The 12,304-nt window shown below is 40.5% G+C and overlaps 1 protein-coding gene across 2 annotated transcripts in view; it reads right to left on the reverse strand.

Moving 5' to 3' along the window:
• The window catches only part of CTTNBP2 (cortactin binding protein 2), a 168,032-nt gene extending 156,293 nt beyond the window's left edge, over positions 1-11,739 (reverse strand). The window contains exons 1-2 of one of the 2 annotated variants that reach the window (XM_067564254.1): positions 11,476-11,739; positions 1,208-1,315 (exon numbers count right to left, since the gene is read on the reverse strand). In XM_067564254.1, the coding sequence (XP_067420355.1) occupies positions 1,208-1,315; positions 11,476-11,643 (276 nt within the window). In that variant the 5' untranslated portion in view covers positions 11,644-11,739. Of the gene's footprint in view, positions 1-1,207; positions 1,316-11,108; positions 11,284-11,475 lie in introns of those variants that run through there. The other variant, XM_067564255.1, reaches the window with a different exon arrangement.
• Between the last annotated feature and the right edge of the window lie 565 nt (positions 11,740-12,304).

Below are 12,304 nucleotides of genomic sequence, written 5' to 3' on the forward strand. Positions count from 1 at the left end.
GCCAAAGACAAATTCTTACAAAAAAATTAAGACACAGGCATCTCTCATTGTGAAGTTACAGTTGAAAGTGTTAACATATTACCTGATAAGCATAACTATACTGGGTTTTCACTTTAGAAGACCTTAAGGGTTGTACCTTTGTTTATACCCAACTATAAAACAGTAATTTTGCTATAATCGCTTCAATTTAGAAGGATCTTTGTTACTAAAGGCCTATTTGGACACGGTTACATTATCTTGTATTAATGAACATTTTTAAAAGTTATATTTTCATCAGATGAGGATCAAAGTTATGCTTACACGGTTTCGAAACAGCTTTGTATGCCATTTGTCTTAAGATTGGGGTAGGAAACATACATTCTGTGTGTTCACAGAGCACCTCGCACAATGAGACCCTAATCAAGTTTGGATCCCCAGGGGCTATCAGAATACAGATATTAAATAAATGATTTAAGAAATCCTGACATACACCCTTTTCTACATCTACATGATCTTCCCATTTCATGTCCATTCCCACTCCAGAAGACTGGAAATGCCCAGTAAACATTTGTTACATCCAAACTTGAAACAAAGACAGGATTCAATTGAATATAGTATGCTTCAAAATTATTCCCACCTATTACAAATGGAGTATGATGCAATGTAACATTCTCTCTAAATTCAGTTATTTTGCTATTTACCCCATGCTCCATCCTTTCAAATTCAATTACTGTATATATTTTATTAAGCCAGAATGGGAACAAAGATAGGCTGTAGCATAGACACAGATTGTACCACTAAGGCTATGCTGGCATAATTTATGTTACTCAGGGATGTGAATAAGCCACGCCCTTAAGTGACATAAGTTCTGCCAACATAGCACTGTCAATACAACTGCTTATGTTGGTGTGAGAGCTTCTCCTGCCAACACAGCTTCTGCCATTTGCGGAGGTGGTTTTATTATGCTGACAGGAGAGCTCCCCCACCACCCGTCGAGATTGAGCATTTCATCAAGCCCTCTGGAGAAGTACAGCTGCATCGGTACAGCTGCATCACTGCCGTGCTGTATGTGTAGACATGGCCTTAGCCAAGAAAGCATTTTGTGAGTACTAGGATCTGAACAACTGAAGAGCCTCAGATCACAATTTATACCTTTCTACGAAGAAAGTGTTATATACAGTGCTTAAATGGCAAAGGGGTGGGGAATATCTAAAAAACAGTAACTTACTCTCAAGGCTTCAATAACGAGATCCCGTGCTTCCAATTCCCCTTCCATTACACTAAGGAGCATTCTCAGTTCTGGCTTGCTCAGATTATCCACATCAAACTCTCTTTTCTGTAAGAAAAGTAAAATTGATGAATACGCTATTTAAATGCAGGTATTATGGTTACAGTAGGGCAGGGGGGCAGAAAAAACCTTAAGATAAAACCAAAAAGCAAAGCAAAAACAAAAAAGGGCATGATAATAGTGCTGGTTTCTGCTGCTGTAGTTAAAGTCTGTCAGCATTTCCATAACAGGCCATATTTTTCTAAGATTTATTACAGTGTTGTAAAGATTTTATATGGTTTGAATTGTGACAATCAGACTCAAGGTTAGTATCAAGTAGTTTTACCCCTTTTTATTTAAGATGAAGTGTGAAGAGTTTACCAGTGTAACATGCTGTTTTCAAATAATTTTTCTCTCAAAGGACCAGCTCCTGCAAAGACTTATTCACGTGCCTAACTTTAAACAAGTGTAGTTCCACTGAAGTCAAAGTTAAGCATATGTATTTTAATTGTCTTGGGGCCTCAGTTATTTACAGGCCTTTAGTTGACAATGTGAACTATTTTTCATCCTATCAAATGATTCTATTCACAGTGTCTCAGGGCAATTACACAAAAGAAAGTTAAAATCAAATTCACAAAAGACTAATCCAGTAGGTAAATAAAAAGACACTCCTAAACATTTTAGCACAGAAAAGCCTGTGTAAGCAGATGAAGCCTGCACAGACGGTGAAAAAACCCAAAAGCAATTTCAGACCAACAAGAGAAATGAACTCCACAGCTAAGGTTCCTCCACTAAAAATTGCCCAACAGTCCATGAATATGTAAATCAAGTACTGGGTCACCTCACCTCATAGAAGACACAGCAAAAAAAAAAAAAAGTCCAAAGACAGACAACAAAAGTGTTTAGAAGTCACGGAAAACTTCTGTGTGACTAGATACTGATTAGTTTAGAGTGCTGATGAAAAAAAGACGACAATACAGATGAATAATACTTCACAATATAGATAAGGTAAATCAGGACATTCTATTTCTGCGCCCCTCCCCCCTCCAAAAAATAAATTAGTCACTGAAGTGAACTAGTTGAATAAACTGAAATGAAGAAAATAGTCTCTCTGCACTTGCTAAACTGGCGTACGATAGTTATAGCCTCTTCTGCATTTCAACAAACTTTGGTTCCAGATGCTTAGTCAGTGACTTCTCTTAGTTCTGTGGTTTGAGTTACTTTAAAACTTGGCAGCAAACATACTGCTTAATTTTTGTACTTAATTTAAATTGATTTTTAAGAGATAAGTAGTTTAGGCCTTTACAACTTGTCACTTTCAAATGTAATTTAAAAAAAAAAAGTAATATTTTAAATTATTTGTATCCACCCTAGTCCTTGACCAGAGTTGAACCAGAGACATAAGTGAAAGGTTTCGTATCCCACTAATTATAACCTGAGACAGCTATTCAAACACCAAGGATGCAATTCTGAACATTTTAAATGGGACCTGATCAGGTGATGAAAGATTGTTTGTTTTAAAATAAAACTAACATGACATGAACCAGAGCATAAAGAATGGTTGCAGCAATGGGTGGTTAAAAAGGTCAGCCCGTCGGCTTAAATGTAGCTACAATCATAGGCAAGCAACAAGCCAGAACCTATTTCTTAGGTAATTTTCTGCAATGTTTTATTCTGAAAGCTTTTATTCTGAGAGGAAGGAGATGGTTAGATTAAAATCCTTATCTTAACTGTATTTGACTACTGACCTGTCAAGGTTTTCCTGATAATTGAAGTCTGCATTGACAATAGATACAAGTACAGTTTGTTTTATATGGTCATTTTATATTTAACACTTGAAATATTTAAATAATTCAGAATTGGCAAAAGCAGTTTGTTGTATAATTTTGGTGTTCGATATTTTATCATAAAAACACTCAAGTTTAAAAAAAAAAAATCAAAATACGATGCAAATGATGCAAGAAAAAGAAGCTGAGCTATCTGGAGGGTGGAAAAAAAAAAGCATTCCCTGGCTTTGATTTCTAAAATAAGAGAAGTGATTGACCTAATTACTGGCATCCCTTTACAGAGAAGTTTTTATTGTAAGTATAGATACAGTATTGTACCAAATCTGTAACCCTACTCTTGACTTTTTTTTTTTTTTTTTTAAAAGGACAAAGGGGCCATCAACTCACAACTTATTCAAGTATGATATTTTACACCCTTCAACGGCCAGTGTGCAATCCATTTGGCCAAACCAGGGCCACTTGAGGTAGTCAGGGAAAGGAATGGATTTATTTACCTACTCATGTTAGGATTTATTTATTTAAATATCTGATGATGCTGTCATCTAACCTCCTTCCTCCCCGCGCTCCCCCCCACTGCCCACACACACTGCCCTACCTGCCACTTCTTGGAAGCAGAATATCTCCACCATAACAGATTTGCTCAGGTTCTTGTTTTGTCTCAGAGTAGCTGTTGCACTTATCTGAGACACTATTTAAAAAGAGTGCCCAGTACCAGTGATCCTGTTTCTGCTTATAAGAAAGATTAGAAGTGGGCAGGGAATAAAGGAGGAATTGACAGTATTAAGAAAATAGAAAGAGGAAGCACAAGAGAAGGAGTTGGGCAGGCAGGGAGCAGTACAACTGCTTTTTTCTGATTTGTTTATTAATACACTTATATTCACAGAATCACTTAGCGAAAACAATTGCCTGTCAAGCTGAAAAAGCAACCTCCCTATACTTTAGCATTATAATAAACAGGGCAATAGTTTGTTTTCGCTCCAACCAATATATTCTACATAGGTGGCTCCCCACTCAGGTGTCTTCTGAGGTTTTGTTACAATACTTCTGGCACTGAGCCTGTAACCACCATTCCAATATATTGGTTTTACTAGCGAGATGTATGAATATGTTGCTCAAGGGTGAAATTTAGCATACAAGAACAATTCATGTCCCCCAAACTAAATTTGTAAAAAATCTGTTTAGCTGGAGTCTGTGTTCTAGAAGTCTGTTTCATTTTTTTAAATCCAATTTTGCAAGAAGTTAGTGTTGCCTAGCAGCTGAACAAGAGTCATTAGACAATACCTAATTAGCTCAGTCCTACCCCATTCACTGGGTGCCCATCCTGAACATTAATACAGCCTAAATATTAACCTGCATCCTCACAGATCCAGGCAGAAGCACTACGAACAGTCAAACAAAAACAGAAGCTCTAAACAGGATTTATTTTCTTTCATCCAAACAGTGCATATTTGGTTAGGATGCCAAGGACCTATTAGTCTAATTTCCAATTTTGACATATGAAAAAGACTCTAGAGTGTCATCCTGGCAGCAGCAAGGGATGCTTCTCCCCATCACCTGAAACTGACCAATGCTGGGCATAGAGGGCATTCCCAAATCCTGAATTAAATCCACTCCAAAGATGTTTTGAGGGAGAAGCAGGTGACCTCAGAAACACAATTCAAGTTCTCACTGCAGATCAACTGGAAGGCTCTTGCTAAGAGAAGCAAAACCAGAGTTCTGTGGGACTGGAGGAAAGTACCCAAGGGGAGACCTTAACTATGGAATTTGCTTCCTTGTTCATTAGTCAGCTAGATATTGAGACACTGATCCTGCAGAGACTCATACATGCACTTAACCTTATACACAGTGAGGAATCCCACAATCAACCAACTACTTAAAAGTGCTTAATTTTGTGCATTGTAAGTCTTTGCAGCTTCCCAGGGCCCCAGTATGTTAACTTGCAGGGCATATTTGTTCATTAGTACTTTTGGTTAAGTGGGTGGAATTTTACTCAAATGCTAGCAATTTGGGCTGCGGTTTCTTTGGGTTTTTTTAAGCTAACTACTAAAATTTATTAGGGGGACAAGGTTGGTGAACAAATTTATGTTTTATAATGTGCCCAGAGATTGAGGAATGTATTTTCAATAAATCAAAGTCAAAAATAAATGCAAAACAGAAATATTGATCTTCAAAATTACCTACGTATCCGAAGAGGTTCTCAGAACTGTGGAACGTTTTTACAAAACTATTCCTTAATGACCATACTTACAGTAATTCATTTTCTTACATGCACTTCTAATCCAGTCTGTCACCAAAAATTACATTAAAAGTAAGTGTCATTTCTAAAGCAATTAGTATATGATTAGATCCAGACATATAGATACTAGAGTTTAAAAAGTTACCATGTTCTGTTTCTGTATTTATTGGAGGTTTCAGTCATCTAATTTGCCTTACAGATGCTCATCTCAACCTTACTTTTAGAATGGTTTTAAATCTTTCAAGATTTCAATATCATTTTTTTAAACCAACTTAGTGACTGAAAATAGCGAAAATTACTTGCTTCAGTGAAGAGTTGTAGAAAAATGTTAATGAAAAATTCTTTGTTTCAACCAGTTCTCAATTTTTAATTCATATTACCAATATGAATTAAAACTTGAAGTGCTACTAAGGCTCAATTGTGCAAACACCCACACATATGCTTAATTTTATTCACAGAATTTAAGAGCAAGAGGGACCATTATTGATTATCTAGTCCAGGGGTGTCAAACTCATTTGCTATGGTGGGCCAGATTTGAATTAAATATACTTCAAGTGGGCCATACATACCATAAATCGAAATACCAGGCACTTTTGGAGCACTGTGTCTCGTGCACACAGCGCTCCACGCACTGCCGCCAGATTACACAGATCTCGCGGCTTCGTACCCTCTGGCGCCAGGGGCCGGACCAAAAAGGTTGGGCAGGCTGTATCCGGCCCATGGGCCAGATGTTTGACACCCCGATCTAGTCTGATCTCCTGTATTAACACAGGCCAAAGAACCGTTCTCCAATTTTTGTATCAAACCCATAACTTCTGTTTGAGCTACAGCTTTCATTTAAAGAAAGATATTTAGTCTTTATTTAAAGACTTCAAGCGATTGAGAAATCACCATATTCCCAAGCTGTTCTAATGGATAATTACCCCAACTGTTAAAGAAAGTGCACCTTCGTTCTAGTCCGAATTTCTATAGCTTCAGCCTTCAATCGCTGGATCTCATTATGCCTTCTAATGCTAGATCAAAAGACCTTATAGACCATCAGAAATTTCTTCCTCATATAGATACTTGTAAACTGATCATACTATCTCTTTACCTTCTCTTATGTAAGGTAAGTAGATTGAGCTTCTTCAGTCTCTCCCTACAAGGCATGTTTGTAGCTCTTTTCTGATTGCTTTCCAATTTGTCAACATCTTTTGTCACCATAACTGGACACATTATACCAGTAATTAATGGTCTCATTAATGCCATATACAGAGGTAATACCACCTCCCTACGCCTATTTGACATTCTTCTGCTTAAGTATCCATGAATCTCATTTGCCCCCTAAGCAACAGCATTGTACTGGGAATTCATGGTCAGTTGGTAATCTACCAAGATCTCTATGTCCTTTTCAGAGTCACTATTTTCCAGGATACAGTCCCTCATCTTATAAACATGAGCTGCATTCTTTGTCCCTGTGGGTTATGATGGTGTTAAAACATGGTTCAAAGTGATTCAGGTCAGTCTGTACAACTGATCTGTGCCAGTCATCATTTAGTGCTCAACCACTTCTGAGTCTTCTGGAAATTTTCCCATTGGTTATTGCATATTTTCTTCCAAATTACTGATAAAGGTATTAGATAGCACTGAGCCAAGAACAGATCCCGGTCAGATCCCACTAACATGATGATTTCCCATTTACAATTACTTTGTGATCTATCAGATTTTGAATCATTTTGTATAGTGCTTTTTTTTTTTTTTTAAATAAGTGTTATGTGGGACGAATATGAATGCCTTTTAGAAGGCTAAGTACATTATGTCAGTTACTTACAGCAACCCTTCTTGTGACCACATTAAAAAAAAAAAGATAAAATTTGACAAGACCTATTTTCCATAAAACCATGCTGATTAGCATAAATTATATTACTGCCTTTTAATTCTTTATTGATGGCATCCCACATCAGTTATCAGTTGATTTTGCTGGGGACTGATATCAGGTAGCCAACCTATAGTTTCCTGGGTCATCTCATTTACCTTTTTAAAATATTACTGCAATACTAGTTTTTTCAAGTCCTCTGGAACTTCCACTTTTAAACAAACAAACCCACACACCTTGGAACAAACACAATACTTTCAGAGAGCTGCTCGGTCAATTCTTTTACTACTTTGAGTAAAAAAGTTATGCAGTCCTGCAGATTAAAAAAAAATGTTTAACTTTAATAGTCACTGTTTAACATCCTCCCTGGTTACTGATGTAATAGGAAAAATTTCATTATCACTGTAAGATATGAATACATCACCCTGTTTCTTTACAAATACAAAACAAATATTTAGCCTTTAAAACATCATGATTGATAATTTTACCATGTTTGTTCAGTATCAGACCTAGACCATTTCTAAGATTTAGTTTGTTCCCAATATATTTGAAGAATTCTCTCTTATTGTCCTCAACTTGTATTTGAGGATACTTTGTGCTTTCCTTATCAGCTGTGGGCCTAAAATTTTGTACAACTATCTAAGACTCTTTCCCTTGATTCTAGGAAGTTCCTGCTATTGCTATCAATAACAATACATAGGTTATCGAAAGAAAACATATTAGGGAGCCATAATATAGCAATAATAAAGATTGATCTTTGTAGAACTGCACTTATAACACTATGGGTGAAATCATGCATCTAGACATCAGCAGCAAACTCCCACAGACTTCAATGGAGTCAAGATTCCATGCTATATGCACTCTCTTTATGCAGAGCTTTACAAAACAATTCAAAAGGTGATTTCCCACATTTGGCCAAATTGTGGGTTATCGTTTCCACAGTTGCTTGTCCAGCACAACCAAAACGAGCAATCTTTTACCAGGTAATGTTAACAAACAGAGCTGTCAGACAGATACAGGCTTCTGTACTGTGTCCTCTTTAAATAGGCTGTTAGACTACCACATCTGTCAAGCCAGATTTCATTGCACTGCAGACTGTTGCCCCAAAATATCAGCAAAAAGAATGACATATTTGAGAATATAAGCATTATCAATTGGCATCATACAGGTGGAAGTCATCCCAAGGTATTTTATCTTTTTTAAAACCACTGCCCTGATTCTATTCTAAATTTCAATGGCTTTATGCTGGAGCAACTCCACCAACTTTAGTGCAGTCATTCCTGATTGACACAGGTGTGAGAGCACACTCAGACACTCTCTCCTCCAGTTTTCCACTGTCATTATTACCATGACAACGTGTATATCCAGTATTCTTTTTTTTTGGGGGGGGGCATACCAGCTGGAGCACTTCTTTGGGGGGGGGGGGGGGGGGAGGAGGGGAATAACTCAGAATGACAAGAATGTTGGCCTCATTCCTAACTATACCATATTAAAGAATACTCTTTTTTAATCAAATTCCTTGGACACAAAAGAAAAAAAAAAAAAAGAGCAGGACCGTTTTTTCCCATATTATTCTATAATATTTTCCAAGAGCAGCTAGCCAGCAGCTAAAAATTATTTTTTTCAGTGTTATAACAAGACATTAGGATAACTATATTTAGCATCAAATACCTACAAACTGAAGAGTAGTCTGTTGACCGTGTTAGATGCTACTTAAGTAAGTGGAGAAGAACGCTACTGTATAACTATCATCACTCCCTCTAAACTGTTAATTGCACTGTCTATGCTTTCAGAATTCTAAATCACCAAATAAAATATCAAACTGAATTTTAAAAACTCCACTGGAAATCTTCCTGAACTTCAAGCTATAATTTAATCCTGTGTCCCAGCAATAACCCAAATGAATTAACTGGCAAAGCCACCGATTTCTCTTTTTTTATTTAGAAGAGAACTGATAATCTTATTTGTAGCGCCCTTTTAAAACACTCACTCCAATATTACACACACACACCCACACACCCCACTTGTTCTATTGAAGAATTATTTCGGATTGAGTTTACAAAAAAGTGAAATGTAGTCAAATACAAAGTTTAACAACACAGTTTCAGGAAAAAATAGAGAACAAGGATTTTAAGCATGTAAAGGATAATTGGCAAATTAAAAATAAGGGAAGATTTTTAAATAAATGAGTGCCCAAGGTTAGGCTCCTCAATCAATATTTAGGAACCAATTGGTCGGAGGTTTGCTCAATATTTAAACACCCCCCCACACACACACACACAAAACCAGTCCATTTATTTAAGTGAACTACACTAATGCTTGAACAAGCAAATGTATTTGTTGGTTTTTGAAACTTTAATTTAAACATAAGTAAACAACATTTTAAACATTACCTATCACTAGTGTGTTTACTTTTTGTGTTTTTGGCAGATTAGCCAATGAAAAATAAATGAAATCAGTTACACACTTAATATTATCTGTTTCACTTTGAGACTCTTAATGCTGCAACATTTAAGCAAAATTCATTGGTTTAAAATAAATATTTTCACTGGAATTTTTTAATGCTATTGTGGAAATCTTTGTAGTATTGTACTGGTCTTCAGTTTTATAGCTTGTTTTTTTTAAAAAAAAACGTAAACTTCAGCTCAAGTTTATGTTCCCTTTAAAGTACTTAGTAATACGCCAATATCAATTCAGAACCATTTTATGGATATTAATTTGGAAATACTATTTCTGGACTTTAACCTTGCAAAAGTTATCATTTTCAGAAGCAGGACTCCAATCCTAGGATGGAGTCCAGAAAGAATTTTCATTTGAAAAACAAATATAGCAAAATTTTTAAAACGTGTTGCGAATATATAATATTATGAGCAGTTGCAAAGAACAACCAGTGCTCTTCTCCAGTCTTGGGACAGTGCCCTCACAAGGGATTCAATGTAAAAACAAAAACAAAAAAAGTGAAAATTTAAGGCCTTTGATATGCTAAGAAATGCATTTTCTTGTAATGAAAATTTAATGTTGTTTACAACTTTTAGGGGTACAATTTGATTGTAGATTTTGCCATACATTTGTTACCAGTACTAATGGGAGTTCCCTGATTAAATCCCCAGGCATCTGCACTAGAAATTGACTCCATAGATTGCAGTTTATTAGAAAATGAAGAGGAACAGCCACAGCAGCAAAACCAGTCTAATCGTATTAGACTGATTAACATAACTGGAGAGATAAGAAACCAAAGCGAAAGTCATCTGTACATTTGGGGATTTTTAACCTTGATATCGGCAGGTGCGTGGCAGCATGAAAGGAAACCTCTGGCGTGGCTATTTCAGAGGAGGACAATTCTCTTTCCTCCTCAAAGCGCCTGAAGTAAGGCAAATTAATCAGTCTGGCACCCAGTTCTGCGCGCCCTGCCTCGCCCCCACCACGCCGCGTTCGCCTCACCCAGGCTCCGGGTTCTGCCACCCGAGGAACCCACAAGATGCGAGTCTGACGCCGCGAGACGGGTGTGAAAACCGCGACCGTAGGACGGAGCCTCCGAGAGGCAGCTCCGGGACCTGCCAGGGAGCAGCAGCCGGCCCGCACACGGGAAGAGGCGGAGGACGCGGGCGGGCGGTGGGCGCCCACCGCCGGAGCGGGGCGATCTCACCGCCCAGCCCCCTCCCACGGGGTCAGGCAGAGGGGCACTGCAAATCCTCGCCCAGCACCCCCCAGCCCGGGGAGCGGGAGGGCTCCGGGAGCCCCGGCGCCGCCGTGGACGGAACGAGAGAGCCCGGGCGCCCCGCTGGAGGAGCGGGGATTACCGCCTCGGCGGGCTGCACTCCGCGCCCCAGGGGGTGGCAGCGCGGGGCTACCCAGCCCAGCCAGCCGAGCCGAGCCGAGCCGCCGCAGCCCCGCCCCGCCCGGGCCGTGCAGGGTCCCCGCTCAGCCCCGAGCCCCAGCTGGGTCTCAGCCCCGGCTGCCTCCCACTCGCCGGAGCCTGGTTACCGCTGCCGCCGACTCCTCCTGGCCGCCAGAGCCGGGCTCCCCGCTCGCTCCTTCCGTCGCCATCTTCCCGCTGGAGCGGCTCCGACTCCAAGCGAACCGCGGAGCCGAGTGGCAGCCCCCGCAAGAGCCAAGCACTTAACCCCCTCCCTGCCGGGCCGAGCCGAGCCGAGCCCGCCCGCCCGCGGCAGCCCTTAACCCCCTGCGCGCCACGGCGGAGCGAGCGCAGCCAGCAGGGGCCGGCCCAGGCCGGCGCTCGCCTCCCGCTCACCCCAGGCCCGCCCAGCCGCAGGGGATGAGGGGAAGCGGGGACAGGGAACCCCGAGTGGGGTATCCACGCCGGGGCCCTGGGTTGGGGGCGCTGCCTCACCCGTCCCGGCAGAGCCTCCCGGCGTGATGCCCGCAGAAGGGCGTGACGGGTCCGGCCCACCTGCCCAAGCCTCTGTACCTCTCCCTCTTTGGGGAGACTGGAGGCTGCTGCCGCTCTTAGAAGGGGGCCCCCCGGCTTCTTCCCAGGGCTGCATTTAATCGCCTCCATGCTGGGGCCAGAACTACATTTACCTTCCCCCTCCAATTTCTACAGCCAAGCCTCCCTCAGACCCACCTTTAACTCCTCCATGCCAGAGCTGAGGCAGCTGACAGCTGTGCTTAAATGACATGACACCACCTCCGCTCCCGCCCAGGCTGAGCGGTATGTGTTCTGCTCGCCGAGGCTGTGACAGGCATAACAGGAGCTGCACCAGAGTGCAGCTCACTCAAAGCACTGCTTAGCGCCCTTCTCCTGCCAGGAGCCTAGATCTGCATTACCCCCCGGCCTCGAGAATCACAGCCTCACTTAACTTTCTTCAGGGCAGGACCATGCTCAACCCCATCATTGCTGGGGCTGCTCCTGACCTGTTTCAGGGCTACACTTAACCCACTTTGCACCAAGGCCAGATAATAATGGATGATCCTTTTCATTTGTTTTGATCAAAGACTTAAATGTTTCTTCAAGTCTGCTCTCTGTAAAAGCAGAAGTAAAACGTGTGATCCTCTCCTATACATATCCAGAGTTAACTAGAACCAAATTCAATAAGCAGAATGCACTGAGCATAATGACCAGATGACCATAAGAATCTGTATTTGGGATCCATTACAGAGCATATAGTTCCAGTGAAATAAAATGAATTTTTTTTTTACATAAAAAAATCTATCCTCTC

The sequence above is a fragment of the Emydura macquarii genome, unplaced genomic scaffold (genome assembly GCF_026122565.2).
Source record: "Emydura macquarii macquarii isolate MOO-44397 ecotype Brisbane River unplaced genomic scaffold, CSIRO-AGI_Emac_v2 contig_2636, whole genome shotgun sequence".
In the NCBI taxonomy this organism is placed as follows: domain Eukaryota; kingdom Metazoa; phylum Chordata; order Testudines; family Chelidae; genus Emydura; species Emydura macquarii.